At 38.1% G+C, this 26,696-nt stretch overlaps 1 protein-coding gene across 4 annotated transcripts in view; it reads right to left on the bottom strand.

Moving 5' to 3' along the window:
* Positions 1 to 26,696, bottom strand: part of Tmem117 (transmembrane protein 117) — a 517,186-nt gene that overhangs the window by 397,052 nt on the left and 93,438 nt on the right. For all 4 annotated transcript variants that reach the window (XM_045153094.1, XM_045153093.1, XM_045153095.1 and 1 more), the window contains one exon: positions 18,947 to 19,079. In XM_045153094.1, the coding sequence (XP_045009029.1) occupies positions 18,947 to 19,079 (133 nt within the window). The remainder of the gene's footprint in view (positions 1 to 18,946; positions 19,080 to 26,696) is intronic.

Genomic DNA, 26,696 nt, shown 5'->3' with positions numbered 1-26,696 from the left:
CATTTTTACTAAGCCACCTATAATCCTGGCAAGATTCACAACACTTCTGTTTTAATATAACCAAAGTGACAAAAATATGTAAAACCACAAGTTTAACTTCTGAAAAGTCTCTTTCCTTACTCAAGCAAACATCACTATTAACAAAATATTAGGTAAGCAGAGTTTGGCAGCTGCAAAGCTGCTGTCATCTTGATTTAGGAATAGTGAGAACAAATAGTGGAAGTTTCCAGAACTACATAGCCAGACCCTACTTTAAAAAAAATTAAAATTAAAAACCTATTTTAAAATAATATTTACTTAATATGTTGAGCAGATTATGGAGAAAAATCAATTAACAACAATAATAATAACCCCCACATCACATTTGAAAAAGTAGCATCATTACTTTATCTCACATGAAACACTTTCATACCCATCACATGTGCTCATGAAAACAAACCTGAGGTGGGGTTTTCTTTTCCAATTTACAGATATGGAATATCAAAGACCTAAATTATTTGCATTAATACAAGGCATATAATAAACAGTAGCAGGACTCAAGCTAAAACTGTACCTTCACCCAGTTATAGTCACTGTCGGTATTCATTTTCTCATTGCACCTAATGGAAGGAAGGGTTTATTTCAGTCACCATCTGAAGAGAATATGTTCTATCATGGTAGGAAAGGCATGGTGGCAGAAGTATGAAGTAGTTTCCACATTATGTCCATAGCCAGGGAACAGAGAGATGAAAGCTGGTACTCAGCTTGATTTCTCCCATTTATTCAACCTGGGACTTCAGCCCACTTGAATTAACCTAATCTGGAAAAATCTTTCACAGACATGCCCAGAGATTTGTATTAATGGTGATGCTAAATCTACAAGCAGACAACCAAGATTAACTGTCTATCTAATAACACACTATCTGAGTCCACAACCCTTCAAAGGCCATCCACAGTTCCAACTCCATATGCTTACTTGCTTTGTACCTCTACGTGCCATTTCCCTCTTGTGAAAAGAATTAGAACTATATAGAGAACAATGTAATGCTCCTCTGACATTTTAATTTGTAGTAACAACCATATTTCCCAGCATACATAAGTTTTGCTACAAGAAAATGGTAAGAAATCTAGAATGAGAAAACACAGAATATTCCCTGCCCATGCTCAAGGTAGTCAAAACTTCCACTGCCATAAGGAGGTTTTTAGTATACTATGTAAGCAGTGTTTGAACTTTCGCTAAGCTTGCATTGGTGCTATCCCTGACCAAATCAGCTCATACAACTCAGGAACCAAAACAGAAAACCTATTTCATGCAGCCAAGTCTGATACTGGCACACTTTGATTGTAGATACCAAGATATTCATGTGAAATAAAAATATCATAGCATTACTTTTTTTAAAAAGGCACTCATTATTTCTTAACTCAGAGTAACCATTGCTGGCTGGAAAGCAACTGATTTTATGGCCATCAGCAAACTCCCTCACATGTAGACTTACTTTGAAAAATATGATGAGTAGAAAAAGTTTTGAAGGCTGACTAAAGCTAAATAACAAAACTAAAATGTCATTAGTAAACCCAATCATTGTATAGATGCATCACAGAAGGAAAAAAGTTTCATCCACAAACATGTCTAATTTAGTGATTAAAGTAGTAGTGAGGTGAGGGTGAACAATAGGAACAAACTATAGGAATGAACTATAAGAATAAAATATGGGAAAGAACTGTATGAATATTTCTTATGGAACTAACAAATAACTTTTCTGAAATTATTGCTGTGAGATACCTAATTCCTTACTTTTAACTTGCCCTAAAGTTGTTCTTACAACTACATACTTATTCAAAGCAATGTGACTAGGTTTTCTCTGCCTTTATGTACCTTTGGTCTAAACATCACAGATGATCACTATTGAAAAGCAATGTTTAGAGATGCTGACTGACCTTAAGCTGTGCTCATTGTCCAATTTCCACACTGAACTGCTTGGACTCACAACTCAGAGCAAGCATGCACACATAAGAAGTGCTGAAGTGTTGAAGGAAACAAGGTCAGTAACTTTGGGTCCACAGATCTGTTGAAGACAACAGGTGTGCTTAATGTGATTACATTTGATATCGGAATGTATGCGTGTTCTGGATCCCCACAGTCCAGCATGTCATACCCCTAAATCTTTTTCTTTAACAAATGTTTAAAGATTATCCAAAGTCAAAAGTTCCTTACCCTTTGCTCATACAATGTATTACTTATTCATGTAGTACTGGTTATTGGCTATTCAACGAAATGTCAGTGAGTGCCTGTATGCAGAGAAAGCAGCTATGAGATCCTAACAGCTGTGGCAGCAGATGCAGTGAGTTTGCTAATGTCTTAAACTAAACTCCTCTTCATTTTCTTTTTTCCTCAGGCTGCTGCTAGAGCTGACAGCCCGCTACTGAGCTGGATATACCATGAGTTAGTTATCCCTTTTCTTAGATTCTGGTCCTAGAAGCAGTTTGCCTACTTCTGGATAAGAAAATTCTAGAAATCAGTCTTCTAAATCCCAAGTAGTAGGGAGTAGTAAGAAAAGACCTAAGTAGATGGATCTAGAGGATACTTAGCAGTGAACAATGATCTCCTATGAGAACCTGTGTGCATAAATAAGGAAGAACAAGTCAAATAAATAAGTGTTAAGAGTCTGACCTTAACCTAAATAGATAATCAATCATGCTGCTTAAGGAGCTGGAACAGTGAAAGCTAGCAGGTGCAGGCTACCGGGGTGAAATGAATTCACCTTCACATTATTGAGACTAAATATCACTAAGATACTCAAATGGATACTCTCAGTAGCTGGTATGATAGTCACCTAGAGAGAAAAGTCAGAGATATGGATATGTTTTACAATAATGTGCATAAAGATATTTTATCAAGTCAGGAAAGTGAATCTTATATAGCGAGCTTGCGTGGAGGAAAAAGCAGTAATTAAAACCTTGCCTAATAAGGACCTTAAGAAATCTGAAAATCAGTATCTTAGGAGGAGCATACCAGAGTAAGGAAGTATATGGAGTTAGAAACCAAAGAACAGAGCATCTCCAGAAGGTGGGATGGTGGAGTCATGTGACTGAGGGAGAGGTAAAGAGGACACTCTGAGAAGTGTCCAGAGCATGGTTTAACAGAGTTGAAAGCACCTGAGTTCTGGACAAGCCCAGAATGACAGCAGGACTCACAGCAAACAGCTTCTAGTGAGTAACCAGCAGCAACTTTCTGTAACTCAGACTGGAGGGAGAGAGAGGTGAAGCCGCATCTGCAGGTGGGGCATCTTATTGAATTAGCTTTTTAAAGAGGATAAATCTATACCGTACAATAACAGACCACCCACAGAAATTATTTTATCTTTGCATGAAAACAAAGGGCTTTCTACTTCATCCTGCAAAGGAGCAAAGATAATACTATAGCTCTGTTGTGCGTTCTTTGCTTAGTGATGTTGTGTGTGACATTACCAGCTGAAATGGTTTTATTATATCTTTTTTATATTCCCACTTGCAATATAATTCTTATGTCCTTAAGTAAAATTCAAATTCATTTCCTCCTAAAAGGATATACATATAAATCTGTGTGTCACATTAAGCTCATGAGGAAATGTTAAGTGATTTTAGTAAGAATTATTTGTCCATGTGCAGGCTATAGTAAAGACTGCCAAATATAGAAATGGTTTTAAATACAGGTATTTTATCATAACTAACTGAAGAAGCATTATACCATTAGTCCTAAATTAAAGTGGTATGTGGCACCTATTCTCTAATGACTCTAAGAAATTGTATTGACCTAAAGAGAGAAATCAAGAAAATAACTGCAAAGGGTTTTACCTATCCTAAATTTACAAAAATATAAGAAGTATCTTGGACTTCCCCTTCCTTCAACATTTTCCCAAGCTAAATATTCAACTTTTGTAAAAATAAAAGACAAGCTTTTAGATAACAATCAGAAAACATTAACATATTACCTGACAATTACTTTTTCCTGTATTTGAGCAGAATTTAAAACTATATCAAGAAGGCAACCATCTGTGCAGAAATTTGACAATTTCCTTTGTCAAGTGGCTGGCTGCTGTTGCAAAGGATGCAAGATGTTCTCCCTGGAGACCAAGAAGTTCCACTTGGGCATCTCACCTGCAGTTAGGATAGTCTTTAACACCAGATCAAAGACCACATTGACAGACTTAAAAAGAATCTGCTGGCAAAAATCATTCTGCTGACTCTAAAGAGTGTCAGGAATGTCACTGTCACTATTCATGGGCTTTCTTTACATAAACTCATAAGAAAAAATGCTTCAGTAAAAAGTATCCATAGTGCTTCTCTCCAACACATATTGTACAATATAATATATCGCATCTAAGCCTATGATTCAGTTCTCTGTTTGTTCATAGTTTGGGACTGCTCTGAAGTTTCCCACCATCATCATACAGGAAGATATACAGAGGAACATAAGGCAGAAAGATAAAATAGTGCAGAGAGTGAAGAGCAAAGGAAACTCCTACCTACCCTGTATGGAAAGTCATGACCATTCTACATGCCTGTAGTGCATGTTGCTTTCTATACATTTCAATCATATGAACACTGGGATGGTTAAGATCTGTCATCAACTTGATGGACTAGGAATCTAATAAGAGGCTCACCTCTTGGACAGGTCTCTGAGGGCATTTCTAGGAGGACCAAATGAGCAGAGAAGTCCTTCGTCCAGAGTGGGCAGCCCCTCCAGTGGTGGACTATGTAGGAAGAAGTTTCAGGAGGAAGCAGAGCCTTTCAACCAGCTGCCTGGGATGCTTGCTCATATGTGCATCTGCTTTCATGGACCATCCTTCATGGATTATCTTTCAAGGGCATTGGAACCATGTTTTATCAGCTTTCAAATGGGGACTGAAGACTAATGACTCCCCCAAAATCTTCTAGGCATTCAGTGTCAGATTAGGACTGCTGAGGCATCCAGCCCTGTGGACTAAGCAGCTGCTAGGTTCTCTGCCTCTCCAGCCGGCTGATAGCTATTGTTGGACTGTCCAGCCCATATCCTACCAGCTAATCCAACAAATCCCCTTTATAATATATACTCATTCTAGTCCTCTAGAGAACCCTGAGTATGACAAACACATTGTCTTAAATATCATGTATTAATTATCTGCTTCTGGGTATAAAATTAGCACAAAATAAAGCTGGGCATGGTGGTGCACACCTTTAATCCCAGCACTTGGGAGGTGGAGGTAGGAGGATCACTGTGAGTTCAATTCCACCCTGAGATTACATAGTAAATTCCAGGTCAGCCTGAGCTAGAGTGAGACCCTACCTTGAAAAACCAAAAAAAAAAAAAAAAAGAAAATTAGCACAAAATAGACCATTTTAAAGTAGCAAATATTTATCCTCCCAGTTTCTGCATATTAGGAAACCGAGCACACTTCCTGTTGTGAGGATCAGGGTCTGTCACAAGACTATGACAACTGATCAGCCAAGGATGCAGTTCTGGCATGGCTAGATTTGGGGAAGGTCTGCTTTTGAGATCACTCCTATTTTGTTGGGAGGTCTCAAATCTTTGTTGATTAGTGTCTGGAGATAATTCCCTGCATGTACCCCTCCACAGGAACTGCCCCCCACAATGCTCTGAGAAGTGCTCTGAGAAGGTGAGCAAACCAGAGCAGGCAAAACAACCACCTAACCTAACCGCAGAATAATATCCAATTGCCTCTTTCCAAGTTTATTCCATAGACATGGGTTTCTAGGTTCACCCGACACTTAGGGAAATGGTAATTCAAGACCTGGGTTTTGAGCATTTTTTTGTCATCACAGATACTCTTCTTTACTTGTATTGAGAACTTAAGTGGAAAACAAAACAGGGCTTGATATAGTAGACAAAATGTAACTGATTTTTAAGCTACCTTCATAGGAACAGAAAATTCAATCAAATTGCCCAGCTACTCTTTAAGTGATGGTTCTTCTGTCAATCAAAAAATACATATCTAAGGTTTTACTGTAAATAAAATCATTAACATGGTATCATTTTGTGCCTGTTAACACATGCTTACTACATATTTCACATACCAATTATTCCTTAAAAATGCCTCTTTTGTCTGAAAATGATCTTGCTCTAGTGATCCCTCTTAGAACTGAAGGTTTTCCTGAAATTAGTTACAAATATTTATCTATACTTATAGCACATCAATGCCAGGATTTCCTGTAGGGCATCCGAACTTGATCCTGTTTTACTCTTCATCTCTCTTCTACTGATTTAAGGAAGGACAGCCACATATTTAATCAGCCCTGCATATCTCATTTTATGCCTTTCTATTATTATCAAAAGCATTCCACAGTTCACTGTCAAAATTGTCCTGGTTTAGATGATAAATCACAAAGCTGTCCTACTTTTAGGCAGTGTGTCTAGCTTTGTTTTGTTTCTTATTTATGTTCCATTTAGATTAGGATTTGTCTGGGAACTAAAGAATAGAAAAAAGGAAACACTCCTCTTCCAGAGAGAAAAGCTCAGAGAAGAACACTGAAATTGAAACAGTACAGTGCTCACTACTGACTCTTCCCCATCTCTTAGCTTGCCCAGAGTGGGGTACATTTGAGACATACAGAGAAATCATGAGGTTCAAACTGCTGAACAGAATTTCAACAGATACCTTGGGAGTATAAAATATACTTAATGATGAAGTCATGATCAAGGGCAATGAAGTTCATAGACAAATGTAGGGGCCGGCCAGACCCAACTCCTTTCTGCCTGTTCAGTCAGGGGAGAAGTTCCTAGGCAGGAAGCAGGCAAAACCCTGCACATAGCAGCTGGCTGAGACCAGGCTATTGGCATGGTTCTCCATTTCCCTATGCATGTTTTCTTCTGGGCTGTGATCCTGTGGATGTGCCACCTCAGACATACTACTTATGCTAACTTCAGCCAAATTAGAGGAGAAATGTGTGACATGCAGTGCTGTGCACAGCAGCTTTCAAACTCAAACTTTTCTTTCATTTTTCAAAACTCAAAGTCCTCACTTTATGATCTCACCCCTGGCCTTTGGCAAATGCCTTTCCAATAATAGGAGGTGACTGACACACACATTTCTCTGCCACCAATGATTACCTAACTCATGATGCACTATCACTAGCACAGAAAGGGAGGCCTGTTGCCAGGGCAACCAGAAAGTGGGCATAGTTCAGCCTCGGTTGGGTTTTCCATTTTAATTAATCCAATTCCCCCTGTTCTTGACTCATTTCATTTTAAGGAAAAGCAGATACAGCATTGCCTAATTCCTTTGGCTTATTAAACAAGTTCTATCCAGATCATCACAAGATCCCACTGACTGTGGGAGCTTCCTGAATTCACTCACTTGGCTCATTTCTTTCTACATACAAAGGATGATGTTCAAACAGACATGGCATGAGAAATGACAACCTGATGTATTCAATGTATTCAACAAATCAGAAAAGTGTACTCACAGAGGATGAGCACACTAGACCTTACCTTCCTTCTATGAACTAGATTTCTCTCCAACTCTTGTACATTAATGTCCTGCTTGGTCCCCTTATAATATCATCATGCAAAAGTTTATATTCCAACATAAAACACATTCCATGCATTTTATGTTAAACCATAAATCTGATGATTTTAGAAAACTCTTCCTGTAAATTGCCTTCATAGGAAGAAAGATATCATGCTAGAAGGATGTTAAAGGCACTGTATATACTGGGAGAAGGGCCAAAAAGTACACAGCTGCTTGCTAGAAGGATACTAAAAGCACTGTGAATATTGGGGAGAAGATACCAGAAAGTACACGTATACTAGCTGGTTGACAAAGAAGTGTTCCTGCGTGTGGTCAGTTCTTGAAATATCTCTGGCTCCTCCCATTCCAGGCACCTGCTGTAACTGCAGACCTAACCTCCATATGCATGTAAGGCCCAAATAATTATAAAAAGTTGTGAGCATGGTTGATAAATGACACTTCCAGACAGAATATTTAATTACTTCTCTGAACTCCCCAAAGGAAACTGACAAGATACCACATGATAAATATTATCTCAGTCTTAATGCCAGAGGGAGAAAGACTAGAGGTAGGACCTCCACCTTACTCAAGGTGGAAATGCAGCATAAGCAAGACATAAAGTCTGTTGTCATATGCCCCTGACGGTTTTGGAGCCATTTGCTGTTGTTCCATAACCTATCATGAACAGTGTGTCTTATTTTTAAGTTTATTCTTGAGGTTTCCTACTTACTGCCTATGGTAGTTTGAGTAGATGGCTCCCAATATATTCAGTGTTATATTACAGTTTGTAATTTAGATCTGCAGCCACCTAGCTGGAGGAGGGGTCACTGGGTGGATCTTAGGATCTATCCCTAAAGTGTGGTGGTGGACTTGAAATTCCAATCTAAAGATATGAAAATGTCTGGAGTTCCTGAAGTGTGCTGTGGGATTTGGCTTATGGTTTCGTCCTCTCTCTGCTTGGACTTGTGAAAGCAGGCCAGCTTCTTCTGCCATTATACCACTTCTCCTTGATCTGTATGTTTCAATAAATCTCTTTCTCCATAACTGTGCCTGACCTGTCAGTTCATCTCAGTGACCTGAAGCTGTCTTCTACACTTCCTTACTTTTGAGAGATTGCTTACTTCAATGGCTATCAATTTGGGGTCCAAAACTCCTTAACATTGAATATAAAATTTTGGAAGCTGTAGGAAGACATGAAAGTATTCATTCAATTCTTCAACACTCCTGACTTTGCCACTATATTTTGGTTAATTCCTCATTGATCCAAAAGTTTAGTCTATAGCCACAACCATGACATGGATTTCACAGTCCTAGATTCTTACCTCGTCTTCTTTTACCTATCATCCCTCATTATCTGCCTATGACAAAATAGGCCCATGCCCTGCCTACTGAACCAGCTTTGGACACATGCCTGTTTGACTTGAGAGATATATTCTTAAACTGCCCAAAATACATACCAAATATGTTTTTATATATGTATGTGTGTGTGAATGTGCATGAATGTGTTCATATGTGCTCAGGACCATGTGTGTATACATGTAGAGGCCAAAGGTTGATGTCCAGTGTCTTTCTTGTTAGTCTTCCTCTTTATAAACTAAAACAGGGTCACTCACTTGAACCAAGAGCTCTGCAATTCAGCTAGTCTAGCTATGCAGCTTGCCTCAGAGATCTCCTGTCTCCTTCTCCAGAGTTCTCAGATTACAGGGATGTTGACATAGGTGCTATAAGTACAAACTCCAGTCCTCATGCACAGCAAGCTATTTATCCACAAAACCATCTCACCAGCCCAAAATATGCTTTTGTTAAATCAGTGAGATCAAGCCCAAAGACATCAGTAGTGTCAATAGCTCTGGCCCAGATTGAGAACTTGCTCCTAAGAAACAAAGAAAAATTCTAAATTTTAAGAATCTTCCCAAAGGTTTAAGCTTTAAGGATTTAGGTAATAAGGGAATTCATGGGAAGCAAGTCACCAAATAGACAAGTCTAGCTTCTTTACTATTTACATTGAATTTTTAAAACCTTACCAGAAACTGTCTCTCTTTTATATGAGGTGGTAAAACAATAATAAAAGCTACCTTCCCTAGACACTTAAATTATTTAAAAAGCTTAAAATTTCCTAGCTCATCTCTCTTCTTTTATCAAATATGATCCCAGTAGATATATCCTATCTGTTTCTCCCTTAAGACTAATCCTATGAAATCTCATTAACTTCAGTTATACAAGGATCTACCTATCAATTAAAATGCCTCTGTAAGTTTCAGAAAGTGTCTTCTTGTTGTTGTTCTTTATTACCATCAGTGATTGATTCTGATACTTAGCTTAAAGTTTGCACATAATATTCTCTAGTAAAATAAAATGCTATAATTGATAAACAGATTTGATCACCTAAAAGTGGATGCTGTATGTGTGTGTGTGTGTGTGTGTGTGTGTGTGTGTGTGTGACATGTGATGTGTAATCACTTATTGAATAAGATATTATCATTATAGTATTTTGGAATATTTATTAAAATAGTGGAAAATGATCTACAGAAAATATCATATAGATAATCTAAAAGCAATCAAGCTGGACCTGGTGACTATTAGCCATAATCTTTACACTTAAGTGTGAGTATAAAAGATAGGTCACCAGGCTGGAGGGATGCCTTAGCAGCTAAGGTGTTTGCCTGCAAAGCCAAAGGACCCAGGTTTGATTCCCCAGGACCCACGTTAGCCAGGTGATACACAAGGGGGTGCACAGGTCTGGAGTTCACTTGCAGTAGCTGGAGGCCCTGGTGAACCCATTCTCCCTCTTTCTGTCTCTTTCTCTCCCTCTCTTTCTCTCTCTCTCTCTTTTTCTGTCAAATAAATAAATAAAAATATTTTTTAAAAGGATAGATCATCAAGAGTTTGAGGTCAGCCTAGTACACAATGAAGGCTACAGGGTGGCTCAAGAAAGAAAAATGAAGCAATCAACTAGGCTGGAGAGATGGCTTAGCAGTTAAGGCACTTTCCTGCAAAGCCAAAGCACCCAGGTTCAAATTCCTCACAACCCACATAAGCCAGATGCACAAGGTGACACATGCATCTGGAGTTCTTTAGCAGAGGCTGGATGCCCTGGCAAACCCATTCTCTATCTTTCTGTCTCCCTCTCCCTCTCCTTCTCTCTCTCTCTCTCTCTCTCCCACCCTCTTTCTCTCTGTCAAATAAATAAAAATTTAAAAATTCAAAATAAACATTAACATTTTTCTAAAATAATTTAGACATTCCATATCATAAACATATATTCTTTCCTGATAATGCACATGAGACTGAATCTATGTTTTGCAATATACCTGGGGACCATCTTCCCAGTCTTCTAAAATATGCATTTTTAGGAGACAGAATGAAACTGCATGCTAAAAAAATATATACCAAAATCCAGCAGTCCATCTTATTGTTTTTACTTTACAATTTTTATTGTAAATGACCTAAATGAAGAAGGTTGGGGATATGGTACAGTTGGTAAAGTACTCCACACAAGCTTCAGGGCCTGAGTTAGGGTCCCCAGCTCCCACATAAAAGCCAGATGGTAGTATATACATATAATCCTAATGCTGGGAAAGTAGAAACAGGAGAATTACTGGAGCTTCCCCGCTAGCTAGTCTAGAAGAATAAATGATGAAAACATCTGACTTTGACCTCTGGCCCCCATATACCTGTAAACAATGATCACAGAGCACCTCTCACATTTGTCAAACCAACAGTGATTCTGGAGAGACAATAATTTACATTCAAGAGTTTCATGCCCCTGGCATTGATTGTGTTTTTCAATAACACTTTTAAGAGTTTATCACTGCAGACAACAGATTGTGCTGTTATTTTACCTATCAAAATCAAGGAATGCAAAATCACTAATAATGAATACAATAAATTTGGTGACCCTAGTGTTGATTTCTCTTGCAAAATAGGTTTCAATGTCACTCTGTTCTCTCTGCCTCTCTCCCTTTCCTCCCATTTCCACCATCTCTCTTACCCAGTCCCATTTTCCACCTTCCCTCTCTCTGCTGTTCTACTGTGCCAGTCCTCTTGACCAGACTGAGTCATTCATGTTTTTTTTCTTTTTTGTCAGTAAGCAGCCTTACCCTTTACTCCCAGCCTTAGTAATCATGGTGCTATTATTGTGAATTAATTGTACAAGCAAGTCAATGATTAGCCTAATTAAGAATGAAGCCAAAAGTTATTTAAAGCACCAATCTAGCAAAATTTGCATTTAGCCTTGCATTAGCTGCCCAGTGAAGTTTCCCAGGCCTCACTTAAATGAACAGCAAAGCCCCTGAACCCAGGCTAATCTCCTAATCTCTTTCCATCCCAAGTACAGTGTTCTATTGTATATTTTATATATTATATACTTCTGGAAGTAATAGTCTTTTTCTCTTAGTTCACTTAGTCAAAAATTAACACTTCAAATTACAAGTTTTGTACTTCAGTTTTGTCAGTTTGGGTTTTATAAAAAGATGACCATTGAAGAGTCATGATGGGTAATCGAGTTTTGCTTTGTTTTTCTTATAATTTTTCAAAGTATCTTTAGTGCTTTTTAAGACAACAAATATATAAACATTTCTTTTTGAGAAGGAATCTTCCCATATAATCCAATTTCCTATTCTGAAAAACAAGTAAAAATTGTTGTTGTTAAGTATTAAAAAAAAAAAGTGAGCCTAATTCCTGACTCCTATTATGAGGTTATTGATGACTTCATGCATCAAACATCACATTGCATTATATAAATTTCTACAATTATTATGTGTCAAAGTTACTTATAAAATTCATCAAAGAAAGGAAGAGAAAAGCATTCAAGTAAACAATGTGGAAACATGAATTTAAGAGGGAAATCCTGCCTTGTGTGAAAGTTTCACCCTGAAATATTCCCATGGAACGGTAAGTGAACCTTGCTGGAAGCAATGGAAGAGAAGGGAAAGCTGCATCAGCAGGCTTTTCTGAGTGTGAGATGCACTTGTGGACCAGAGCACCGGCATCCTTCATGAGGATAAATGAAAAAGCTCCCAGAATTGGGCCCAGCTTGGCTGTGTGCATGAACTTTAAAAAGCATTAGATCTTGAACAATTCCTCCCAGCCCTCTAAATTTATTCTGGTGTCTCACTGATTTACTTTTCCTGTTCATCATTGCTTGTTTTGGGTGGTCCTCTGCATTTGGAAATCATGAAATTTAGAACTTTTCTTAGTGTCCACTTCAAATACTTTCTCCTGTCCCTTTCTGTAGTCTAACTGCCCTTGTTAGATGACACCTCCTTGGGGGCCTCAGTACACTCAGCCAAATGACTTCATCATATGATTTCTGATCAAAACTTAACAGAAAAGAAATGGGAAAAAACAGAGAGAGAAAACTTCTCCATTTTCATTATACCCACCACCTAACCATGTTGGTTAGATCTTAAATATGAATACTAAAGCTTACATTATAAATTAATTATACCACTTTGTCTTCTTTCACAACTTCTTTACTGAAATACTTAATACCCTTGATACATTAATATTTAAATAAAGCTCTCCATATCAGGCAGAATGACAAAACTTTTCCTTGTGATTAACAACAGAATCATCAGCTTTTTCACATCATGCCCTAAATATTCTCTCTGCACTGTTTGTAAAGAGACTCCACTTCACACTTAAATTCTTATGATACTCATATATCTAATTTCTTCATTGGTGCACACAATATATTATTGTAAGATTGGAGTAAGTCCGTAAGCATGTAGACATATTTGTATGCATGTGTTTATATGTGTTGTCATTTAAGCCCTCACAGAACATAAGGAGGGGTCAAGCATGTCATGAAGAAATAAATGCTTGTTATTGAGTTTTCTATGTGAATTTCACCTTTCTGATCCCTAACAACACAAACAACAACAACAACAAAAATTAATACCAAATTTCAGAAATTGAGTAAGGAAAAGATTTCCTTGTCATTCTCTTTAATTGTTTGAAATGTTTTATTACTGTGTACTCATTGTAGAAAATGATTACTTTCATGATGACAGTTTCACACATATATGTGATTTTTGTTTGGTTCACTCACCCATTCCTCTCTTTCATCCCCTCCCCTTCCTCCACCCACTCCCCCACCCCCCACTGGTCACCTTCCTCCTCCCTTCTTTTACCAGGTGAAAAAAATCACTGAGACATTCAACACTTAAAACATGCCTTTTGCTGCCCTCTAGTGGCTCCTTTTAGAATAGCCTCCTGAGCAGCCACCATTCAGTTTACAAAAACACCTTCTGCCTTTACTTCCCACTATTTTGTTCCTTGTACCTTACACATGTATTACAGCTTGTGGGTGGGACATTGGAAAAGCAACCAAGCCTTTCCTGAATTAAATATTTTATACTGTGGATGCTATAAAATTATATTACTATATTCAGAAGAACAATCTCAAAAAGGATTTGAAGTCCTTCATGCTTTATGTGGTTTGATCGGCTTTCTAGACAGTAAAGATAGTGACATGAACTTTGGAGCCCATCGCTCTGAATTCCTATCTCTAAGTACCTTGTCTTCAAGATGCCTAGTGGAATATGAGGAATCAGAAAACTCATTTACAATCATTTTGACAGTGTTAACTTCCATTGCTGTGGAAGAAAATGGTTACCTATTCCTTCACTATTGATGTCTCACTTTATCAAAGCTTTGTTCCTGTGTATCAATAATGCACTATATTGTACTGTCGTTACTAACCTTCAACTATGGTTGGTATACAACTCTCCTTCATGTTTTGGGGGTTTTGGGGTTTTTTTAATGTTTTATTTTATTTATTTGATAGAGTTAGAGAGAAAGAGAGAGAGAGCACACCAGGGTTTCTAGCCACTGCAAATGAACTCCAGATGTATGTGCCACCTAATGCAACCAGCCTTATGTGGGTACTGAGGAACTGAACCTGGGTCCTTTGGCTTTGTTAGAAAGAGCCTTGCACTGACCTATCTCTCCAGCCCTCTTTCTAGTTTGAATGATTGCCCTTTCCCTTTTTCTTTGAGTGTCTCCTCTTTTCTCTCTGAAGAGCTAATTAAACAGATTATAAAGTTAAAGGACAAGAGACAACTCCTATTTGAAAGCAAAGCCACAGCACCCCAGCAGCAGCTGAACCCTCATCCTTCACTAAGAAGGCAGCATCCTCTGGTATGGTTAGTTTAATTTTAAAAATATATATATTAAAGCGCTTTTGGATATGAAAAGAAAGTCTCAAATAAAGGAGACAAAAGTTAAGAGAAAGGGAACTAAGTTGTTCTATATAACAAAACAGGATCCTCCAAGTTATTGGGCAGCTCCAAGGAAAAATGAGTCTGAAACTGGATGAAGAGACTCTTCAGGGCCATAGCATGGAGCTCAAAAATGCTAAAGAAACCATATTAAAAGCACAAAATCACAGCTATGGCTAGGAGTCCCCTGAGAGAACTTTCTCTGCAGAGCACAGCTTAGTTAGTGCTTCACAGGTACCAGGCTGTGTTCCTGCTGACATTCCACCCCACCTGCTATGATCCTTTGCAGAGCCATCTCACACAAAGACTTCTGTTTCAATTTCTTGCTTGATCCCAGACCAAAACTTTCCTTTTCATTCCTATAGGAGAGTAGGAACTTAAATCCCTACATCACTTCCTCAGGACATGAGCCCACAGACTTCTGCCTGGTTTCAGGTACTGCATCTTTCCTTTGCTCTGTCTTAACTTGGGGTAAGCTCAGCTCATTTTAAATACATCTATCAGACTGCACATCTTCCAGTAGGTCTACAGTTAGTGAACCAGAAGCCAGGGTTACTAAATCTTCTCCTAAAAGAACAGAGATGTTCATAAATACCTGTAAACAAATCACTAACCAGAACCAGAGCCTTCTGAGCAGAAGGACCCTCACTACAACCTACATCATTTCTGTAAAGGGCACTTTAACTTAATCTTCGTGACTTGAGGAACACAAGAGGCTTTTACAAGTAGCATTTTGTGCTGTGAGATATATAGATGGCTAGAAAGACAATCAATGGTGTGTGATGATTGTTCCCAGAAATAAGTGGTTCTTTCAGTTCATACAGGTAACTTGCCTATTTCCCTCTTGATTTCACTGGGGATGATCTAAAGTTGGTTCCACAGGGACTTCTCAAGCCTTAAGAGTTAGTGACTGCTTCAGAAATAAAACAGAGATAATAGGAGCCTGGAAACTTACCTTTTATTATGTCAGACCCAGCCAGGGTTCTGGTCTAGATGAACTATAGATCATGGACCACTAATTAGCATAAATTTATACCCAATAATAAAGCAGCAATTTTTATGTAGACCAGTCTAGGAATAGCCCTTTATTTTTTGTCTTGCTGTCTGAAGCCCTATATAGCTTAGCACTCATTTTAGTCCTAAAGTTATGAAGTTCAGAAAGGAAGTCCTACAATATATGAACACAGTCTAGCCATTAAAGGAAACTTGGGAATGGCTCTAGGCCAATATTCGTAATAATATCCCTAAGCAAAGACAACAAAAATGCCCCATGTAAACCAGATTCAGCATAAGAAACTTGAGTTCCTCTCCACCACCAGCAGTGCTCAAACAAGAACCAGTCAGGTGTGAGGTCTGTGTGGCCACTGTCCTTCCCACTCTGGCTCCATCATTTCTGCCCTACAGACAATGAAGCAATACCTCCTGGAGGACCCCAGAAGTACCACTGAATCCACCTGCTATGAACTCATCTGCCTTCTAGTCTACAACTGTACTTTGAAGGACTCACTGATTCAAATGAGGTGCATCAAAAGTTGGTGGGGCATCCTATATAAATTCTGCTATTTGTATTTGCTTATTTGAGGGAAAGAGAGAATAAGGAAGAGAGGGAAGGGAGAAGGAGGGAAATAGAGGAGAGAGTGGGGGGAAGAAGGAAAGGAAAGGAAAGGAAAGGAAAGGAAAGGAAAGGAAAGGAAAGGAAAGGAAAGGAAAGGAAAGGAAAGGAAAGGAAAGGAAAGGAAAGGAAAGGAAAGGAAAGGAAAGGAAAGGAAAGGAAAGGAAAGGAAAGGAAAGGAAAGGAAAGGAAAGGAAAGGAAAGGAAAGGAAAGGAAAGGAAAGGAAAGGAAAGGAAAGGAAAGGAAAGGAAAGGAAAGGAAAGGAAAGGAGGAAGGAAGGAAGGAAGGAAGGAAGGAAGGAAGGAAGGAAGGAAGGAAGGAAGGAAAGAAGGAAAGAAAGAAAGAAAGAAAGAAAGAAAGAAAGAAAGAAAGAAAGAAAGAAAGAAAGAAAGAAAGAAAGAAAGAGTGCCAGTTCAGGACTTCTTGACCACTGCAAATGAACTCCAGACACATATGCCCTTTGTGTATCTTGCTTTATGTGGGTACTGGGGAACTGAATCTAGGCCATCAGACTTGCAAGCAAGTGCCTTTAACCACTAAGCCATGCCTCTAGTCTCCAACTTAAATTTTTAATCAGTGAAACTAAACAATTTACCCTTGGCTGTGTATTTTTAATGACACTTTTTATAATATCCTCTCATTAACAGGTCCCTTTCCAGAAAGGTTAAAACATATTACTGAAAAGTTCAAGACTTACCTAAGAATCTGTAATACTGTATTTAGTATGAAAATGAAAGAGAATCATGTATAGTTTTAGTTAGTATACTACATATAAATTCTAAACTACTCACTTATCTACTTATTATTCACACCTCCTAGGTCTTCAAAGTTTTCTAAGTTACTTGAAAGACAAAAGTATACAGAAAGGCCAGTGGGTATACAGAAAACTGTAGCAGGATCTCTGTTGGTTATTCAGTAGGCAGATTATTAAAATTCACTAGTTATACCTCACTTTCTGTTATTATTTAAAGTAGAGATTTACTTAGAATGTACCCTTTCACAAATCTTCAGTTTCTTGATCTATAAAATGGAAACAATTTTCACAGTGCTGGTGTGAAGTTTACAAGTGAGAAAGTTCATGTTGATATGAGGTGCTCGGTAGCTATTATCTCACTTTAATATTATCTTTACTGTTAGAAAATGTGTGCGAGATTATGTCTCACTGCATTCACTTACATTCACAATTTCCTTCAGAATAAGCATTTGTGGTTAACACAGACCTCATCAGTTCTATATAAAAATACAAACAGAATCAGATGAAAAGACAGCTTGGCTCTGATTCATGATCCTCCTGCCTCAGCTTCCCAAGTACTAGGATTACAGGCCAGTACCACCACACAGAGTTCCACTGAGTGCTTTGAAAATACAAACTCAGGGATGACTTCAGTTGTGTTAGGTAATTTCAATTTCTACCCTTCAGTTATTACAGCACTAAGGCTGGCTGGGGTGTGTTTTCAGTGGCCCCAAACTCTACTATTATAAAAAAAAGACCTACTAGTATTAGTGGCATCATTTTAAGTACAAACGATAGCTACAGAGAACACATTCTAATAGTTTTCAAAGGCCTGAATATTTGATCTAAAATCATATTTGTGAATTTAGCACTTTTTACTGTACCCTAAAATTACAGCCTTTTGCAATATCTGCTTTCTCTTTACTATCTCCTTTGTAAAGGAGCTTCCCTCTCAACAGTGAACCAAAGACAATGGGTGACATCAGTTATCATAGATGATAAAATGGATGGAAATTTCAGCTAGCCCAAGTCTTGGAGAAAAAGGATATTCTCTAGCTTCCCAATGAATTGGGTAGGGTAGGTCAAAACTTTCCCTAGTTACTATTACAATACACAGCAGGTCTCCAGGTGGCTTCTTCTTGGGACTAGTCTAGTTCTAAAGGCTGTAAACTAAGCCAGTCTTTAATATACTACCCTTAAAACTTAACTGAGAACAACAGGGGAAATTACATGGAAACACTGGCTGTTATGTTTTATTATGTAATGAAAAACTGAACAAAGCTAAAAGAAAATCTTATGCTATACGTATCAGTACCACTTCACACTGTGGACCTTGTTAAGTGTGGTTCACAAGCTGCCTTTCATCCAGAGTAGAGCACTTATAAAAAGACCTGTTTGAAAAACCCAGTTTCTCTGTCAAAGCTGTCAAAAGTGATTTATTTTTAAATACTACCAAACCAGGCATGAGACATAAGTTCCAGACCTGCCTGGGCTAGACAGTATATACTGTTTCAAAAAGAAAAAAGGCTATCAAGATCCAACACCCTTTAAAGCCAAACTATAGTAGCAGAACTGTGGACCTGGAGACTACACTACTTCTGTTCTACTGTTAGTGAACTTGCAAGGTAATGTTTCCTGATTCACATCACTATGTCACTACAATGAAGTTGTTACCTACCTTAACACTACTCCAGATATGTCGTAAAAACTGAGGAATAAAGTGTGAGCACTGTAAAACGCTATATGCATCTCTGGAAAGGGTTCTAACTGCCTCAAGTAAGAAAACTGTCCATATTTAGGGTACAATGTTTGCAAAGAAGACAAAGTATCACAAACTACAAAATTCTGGTTTAAATCTACTACGTGTCAAACAAACTTTCACCGCGGTACAAAGAGGAAAGGATAACCTACCCCATGTTTCCATCCATAAGAAGAATTGTATTATATATGTGAGAAAATATAAAGAGAAACAGAATTGTGCTGAAGAACATTGTCATCCACGATCCATGGTCTTCTCGGAACATTTTTAACCGGAGCAACTGACCTGAAATATAAATATTTTTATAAGTCAATGCATATTGTAAATCAAAATCCATCTATCTTTGCTCTATTTTATGCATAGAACTATCTTTGGGGAGAAACCACCTACTATATAATATTTTTTGTATAAATAGATAATTATAAAGTCCAATGTAACTCTCATGTATATTTCATTCTACCAAAGAGAACTGATGTGAGAATTTATTAAACAGAGATCATTTGTTACAATGGTATGATGAATTAGAACAAGATGAATTAGAACACTCCCATTTACTATATTTTATTTTACAGATGTGGTTTTGCTTCACACTGAAATCATTTAAGCCAAGTGGTAAACAAGATGTCTGAATTCTATATACTTTCCCTTTGCTTCCATACATCCATTCTTAATACCAAGGCCAGCTTCACTTATGAGGCGATTTCATGGGTTATGACACATGAAATCTTGTAAGGGAAAAGCAAGGATTCTGTCATAAGATATGTTGGCTTAACCTTATTCTTAATGAGAATATTTTGCACAGCCACATGTGAAAGAGAAGGTTACATGTATGCTTTAGAGATTGGCAAGGCTTGTGGACAAAATATAACTTCCATTCTGAACCCAAGTCCATTTACAAAGAAAAATGTTAAAATGAGGCAATGTTGCAAGTAAAAATATATTTTAAGAAAATAAGCAAATTAAGATAAACACTGAAATTAAAATCATTAATATCAGAAGTGACCTAGAAAAAATGTTTTAACATGGACACCAGTACCCTGAAAGATGAGGAAGATTATTTAAACAAATAAAACCCAAGAGTAAGAAATAAACAAAGATAGGTAACACAGGCCTTTCTCAAGAGAAATTTTGTCTATACTTACTTCCATTTCTAAGAAAGTAGGAAACTACATAGACATAGGAATACACTTAAAATTGGGTAGACCTAAAACTTTACAACAAAATGTATCACTAATGAGGAACAATCCTCTCTTTGAACTGCATGAAAGTTATGAAATAGGTATATACTTCCACCTGAAAATGCGCTTAATAGTGACAATATCTCTCATATAGCTTACAGAGCACAGAGGAAAAAGCTGTTGAAGATTTAACTATTAACTTTCCTTCACTTGTATTAAAACAGCACGTTAGATATCATATGGAAAGCAGGATAACAGAAGCAATGTCATACTTAAAAATTTAGAAAGAGCTTAAAGAGCAGATTGGTTCCTTGGCCTGTAGAGAAGAAGCAAAAGGTAAACACAAAAGTCAGAAGGATATGGCTGTGTAACTGATGAACGAAAGCTCTGCTGAACAAATATGCTAGCTCTACCACTGGTAAAATTTGAGAATAGTTAGGGAAAGCCAGGGATTTTCAAGTCTCTATATGAGACACAGAAAGATCTCTTGTAGTAAATAAATATCATGCACAGAATGATTGAGAGTAAACATATATGACATAAATACCTTAAGTGACTAAAAAATATTTATTCATCCATTAAATAAATATTTAATGCATTTCTTTTGCATACCAGACAAGGAACTAGGAGTTATATACCTCCATGAACAGAGCAAGACAATTCTGGAAGTCACACTCTGTTTGGGTATTAAATGGAAATATGACCTTATTTTAGACTCATGAACTGTCTTTGTTAAGGGTTCCTGATGCTATTATTTCGTTTCAGACACAAAGATCTATTATTTAATTCAGCAGTTGATATGAAGAGTCACAAGGATGGGAAATTAGAGGACCTCTAAGATTTAAATGTAAAATTCTTTCTCATTATGTGCACATGTCAAAAAACTTCACTAATGGATGTACTTTAGAGTCAAATAATAATACTGGTGATTTAAAAATGCTTTGTAAATGAAACACTGTATATTAACTGTACAGTGGCTAAAATAATACAAAGTTAGTAAAAAGAGAAATGTGAGTGTTCCATTTATGCTGTCAGCCAAATTCATTCATTGTCTGGGAGTAATTTCAGTAATTAAATCATTAAAATAAAATGCCAGGTTAACAAGGTACAGAATTCACTGGAAAATCATAATGAAACTGCAACAACATACTAAGGCCTGAAATGGTATGATCCAATTGTTGAGTCAAATCACATTATTAAAATTTCCCCAAAACAACTTTAAGGCTAATTTAATGAGTGATGATCAAATGCTAGAAACATGTATACATGGGCTACCAACTACCTGTTCTCACAAACAACTTGTCCATGTGATCTAATGAAACCTGGAACACTGGAGCTGCCTGAGGATGTCACCAGAAAGCAGCCTCTCACCTACAGGGCAACCATGCATGTTGTTTACCTGGAACACCAGTGGTTTATAACTATTGTCCTGCATAGCTAATAACAGCAACCATTTCCTTAAGTGTACTGGTTTGAGCAATAAATCACAGTAGGCTCCTGGTATACACAAAGAATTGTCTCTCGGGCCTTCTGTGAATACTAAAACCCATTGAGTTGTAGTTTGAATGTATGTCCCCCATAGACTCAAACATTTTATTAAAGCTTATAAGTTGAGTCTCTAGCTGCCTAGCTAGAAGAGGTGTCAATGGGGGGGGGGTGGAATGAATCCTGGGATCCAGTCCTAAGGTGTATTTGGGGGCCCATCTGAATTCCAGCCCAAAGGTGTTAGAGCAGTTTGAACCCTGTGGGTCCTTGTGCTTGCTTGTGGTATGCTGGCTGATTAATGGTGTCTCTCTGCTTGGATTTAAGAATGGGAGCCAACTTCTTCCACCATTTGATGGAACTTCCCTGGATCTTTAATCTTGAAATAAATCCCTCCCTTCCTAAACTTGCCTGGTTTAAATGTTCATACCAGCAATAGCAACGTGGAACTGACTACAACAGTAAATACCAAAACCCATGAATAATCAAGTCCCTTACATAAACTAGCCTAGTGCTAGCTTACACCCCACATACATCTTCCCGTATACTTTAAATCCTCTCTAGTTTATTGACTACCTAGTACATGTGAATAGCTGTTATACTGTATTGTTAAGGGATTAATGGCCAGAAAAAAAAATTGTACATGGTCAGTACAAATACAATTTTCTTTCAAATATTTTCAATACATAGCTGATTAATCATCAGATATGGAACCACAGAGATATGGAGGGCTGACTGTACACTCCTCCCATACTTACAAATCACAGAATTTGTAACCATTCAATTCATTATATACTAAGAAAATTTCAGGAGACATCTCAGTAAGAACAGTCCTTTTCAAAGGACATATACAGGGCATTACTAAATGAAAATATTTCTTGGGCTGGAGAGAGGGCTTAGAGGTTAAGGTGTTCACCTCTGAAGACTAAGAACTCCTATTTGAACCCTCTAGATTCCACCTATAGCCAGAAGCAAGTGATGCAGGCATGCAATGCCACACATGCCCACAAGGGGAGCTCAGGCATTTGGAGTTCCTTCACAGCAACTGAAAGGCCCTGTTTTCTTTCTTTCTTTCTCTCTCTCTCCCTCTCTCTCCCTCTCTCTCCCTCTCTCCCTCTCTCCCTCTCTTCCTCTCTCTCCCTCTCTCTCCCTCTCTCCCTCTCTCCCTCTCTCCCTCTCTCCCTCTCTCCCTCTCTCCCTCTCTCCCTCCCTCCCTCCCTCTCTCCCTCCCTCTCTCCCTCTCTCCCTCTCTCCCTCTCTCCCTCTCTCTCTCCCTCCCTCTCCCTCTCCCTCTCCCTCTCCCTCTCCCTCTCTCCCTCTCTCCCTGAGTCACCAAATCCCTGTTTCCCTGAGCAAGAGGGTGCATGGGCCACTGTGGGAACAGGTCTCTTGTACTTGCCTCTCCAGTGTCCCAGTTCCTGGTTCCCCAATGCTGGTTTCCCTGTGCAGAAGAGTGCACACAAGGGGAATGAGAAGACCTGAGCTCCCAGTTCCCCATATCCCTGTTCCCCAGGTATCTTCGATGTACTTGCAATTTCCACAATCTATGCATTTGTGGTTATAACCCCATCCTATGCCAATACAGTTCACATTTAACACAGAACACTCACTGAAGATCCTACAAGGAAAAATTCCTCCTTGATAAAATAAGTCTTTTATACCAACATGGGTAGACCACAATGGAAATAAAACAATGAAACTCAGAAAACAGGGAGATCACTACCAAGGATGCCTAGTCCCACAATGGAAGCCTCCAATGAAATTATAGAGAAATCAACAGAAATTGAATCCCCAAATGTAAACATAATAAGCTATGTGGCCCGGATCAAGAGGACTGCTGAAGTAGAAGCAAAGGGTAGTCAGGTTTGCATTGCAGGCAGAAATCATCCAACCAAGAGCAGCTTTTGGAGATAAAAAGTTTATTTTGGCCTACAGACGCGGGGGGATGCTCCACAACGGCAGAAAAAAAAGATGGCATGAGGAGAGAGTGGACATCATCCCCTGGCCAACATAAAGCAGACAAAAGCAACAGGAGAGTATGCCAAAACCTGGCATGGGGAAACTGGCTGTAACACCCATATGTTGACCTGCTACAATACACCACCTCCAAGAGTCATTAATTCCCAAATCTCTATCAGCTGGGAACCTGGCATTTAGAACACCTAAGTTTATGGGGCCACCTGAATCAAACCATCAAACAAAGGATCAGAAAACAACAATTACATATATAAAACTGAGCATAATTATCTTCAAGAGTGCTCAACTTTTGTAACTAAGCTTAACTTAATTTAACAAAACCATAAAAGCCTCAAAAGAGAGATAAATGTAGTAAAGGTGAGTCAATAAATAGATGAGCTCAATAATCAGCTGATTAAGCTTAATGAAGACATGATTAAATACAAGAATAAATTCCAGGGAGCATCAAGAAAATCAGACCTCAAACTGAAATCATACCTCAAAAATGAGATGGAGAGGTTGCAAAATAACACAACAGAAATCAAATAGAGCTTTTAAAAACCTCTCTAGAACCTCTCAGTAACAGTCACTCATGTGGAAGACAGAACCTCTGAACTGGAAGACAAGACAGAAAATACTGATTATGAGCCAAAAACTTTTCTATGTTAAAAAAAAAATCAAGCAAGGCTGGGCATGGTGGCACATGCCTTTAATCCCAGCACTTGGGAGGCAGTGGTAGGAGGATCGCCATGAGTTCAAGGCCACCCTGAGACTACATAATGAATTCCAGGACAGCCTGAGCTTGAAATATAACCAAACATACTTATCATAAGTATATCAGAAAGGGAAGAAATACAGGCCAGAAAAATAGAGAACACATTCAACAAAACTACTGAAGAAAATTTTCCCAGTCTCTCAAAGGGGAGGTCCATCCAGATACAAGAAGCTCACAAAACACCAAATAGACAGGACCAAAGAAGAAACTCTCCCATGCATATCATAGTTAAAACTCTTAATAATGAAAACAAAGAGTGCTAAAAGCAGCAGAAGAAACAACTCACTACATACCAAACAATCCCATCAAAATTACCTCAGATTTTTCAATGGAAACCCTGAAAGTCAGAAAAGCCTGGAATGAAATGCTTCAAAGACTAAAAAATATGGCTTCCAACCCAGCTACTCTACCCAGCAAAGTAACCCTCATAATTGATGGTAAAAGAAAAACTTTACATGAAAAATGTCAGCTCTGATTATATGAACACAAAGGCAAACCAACAGAGAATACTTCAGAAATACTCCACACAGAAAAGTCAAACAACCAATCTCAAGAGCCCACAAGAAGATCACAATAACCAAAACTAGAGCAGGCTCAAAGAAGTACAAAGCCCAGAAAATCACCAAACTCTATAAAACACCCTATCATGGCAAGGATTAAATTGAACCTTACAATTATAACCTTAAATATTAATGGTCTTAACTCACCTACCAAGTGACACAACAGGGTATATCAGAAAAAAAAAATGGACCCTTCTATCTGCTGTCTTCAAGAAATCCACCTCACCACTAAAGACAGACACCTCCTCAGAGTGACAGGATAGAAAATGATATTCCAAGAAAATAAAAATAAGAAACAAGCAAGTGTTGCTATATTAATTTCTGGCAAAATAGACTTCAAACTAAAAGTATTCATGAAGGATAAAAACATCCACTTGATACTCATCAAGACAATGACCCAACATGAGCACATCACAATCATAAATCTATATGCACCAAACAAAGATGCACCACAGTTAATAAAACAAAACCTACTTGACAACAAAATAGATATAAACATCAACACCATATAGTTGAGTACTTTAATACTCCACTATAATTAATAAACATCACCCATGCAGAAAATCAACAGGGAAATAATAGAGCTCAACAACATCATAGATCAACTAAACCTAATGAACATCTACTGAACACATTATCCCAATACTACAGAATCCACATTCTGCTCACCAGCCCATTGACCCTTCTCTAAAATAGATCATATACTAGGCCACTTTTACAGGTAGTACTTTTTGGACACAGGTCTAACAGACACAAAATGAATTGATACCATAGAAAATTTTCTTCTGGATGATAGACTAAAACATATAACCCTCAATAGGAGTACAGGGGGTGTACCCAAAAGGAAGGGCCCTGAAGAGAGTTGGATGAAGCCTATCTTTAAATATTTTGGCTCTGACCTCTAACTCAAAGTATCAAAATCAGTGCTATTCACACTGAGCTGTTGATTAGAGAAACCTACAAGATCCCCAAAACAAGAAAGCCTTCTTCAAAGAACTTGAATACCTGCCTGAGTTAAAATATAAAAGCCTACGGCTGAAGACAGGATGATTGGCTAAGAGATCCACTCAGTGGAATGGAACCCATAGCTGGAAATGGGAACCAGGTCAGAATCCTATGAAAACTAAGATTATGAACTTCAACAACAAGCTCCCACTAGTCTTTGGCCAAAAGAGGGGTGACATCCATCACAGTCTCTAAATTAACAATGCTTATTCCATTTAACCCATGCTGACTTCATTCTCCATTGGAGCATCTCTTTTTCTTTTTCATTTTCAGATAGTGAGACCTGAAGAGATAAGCCATCCCTTCTTGCACATCATCCAGGATCCAGATGAAACCCCAGAGAAGTCAGGTGTAGTAGCACACCACAGAGGAATTAGTGAGATGAGCAAGAAGGCTGGTTCCATGGTGTGCATGACAATACATACCAGGAGGAAGAAGACACACAATGAGGATACTCAACGCATACTAAAGCAGAAAATCAGAAGCTCCTGACAGCTTAACACTAAAGTAGACTTAAAACCCACCCACCATAGCTCAGGAAATTTTGCATAAGATGGGACAGAAAGATTGTAAGAGCCAAAGTTTGGGAAGGGATATCCAGAGATTTTGTCCCCTAATAATGACTGTCTACTGTCTTCTACTCTCACAATGCATAACCCACAACCTCATGGGGAATACCAGGAGTCCCACTGAAGTGGTCCCCTAAGTGGAATGGAGATAGGCAGGTTGGAAATGATAGTACCAACACATGATGTATCCATACAAAATATATTTTTTAGACAAAAAAAGAAAGAAAGTGAAAGGACACAAGTAATACTCCACAGTATAGAATTTTGTCTTCCTATTACATGGGTACTCTGAGCCCTATGATACTTCAGTTGATTACACGTATCTCTTCCTCATTTTTTATGCCACTTCATGAACTCTGTTTCCTTCTATTCAGCAT

Source organism: Jaculus jaculus, chromosome 6, assembly GCF_020740685.1.
Source record: "Jaculus jaculus isolate mJacJac1 chromosome 6, mJacJac1.mat.Y.cur, whole genome shotgun sequence".
NCBI lineage: Eukaryota > Metazoa > Chordata > Mammalia > Rodentia > Dipodidae > Jaculus > Jaculus jaculus.
The sequence above is the reverse complement of the archived record's forward strand: the minus strand, read 5'-3'. Positions and strand labels throughout refer to the sequence as shown.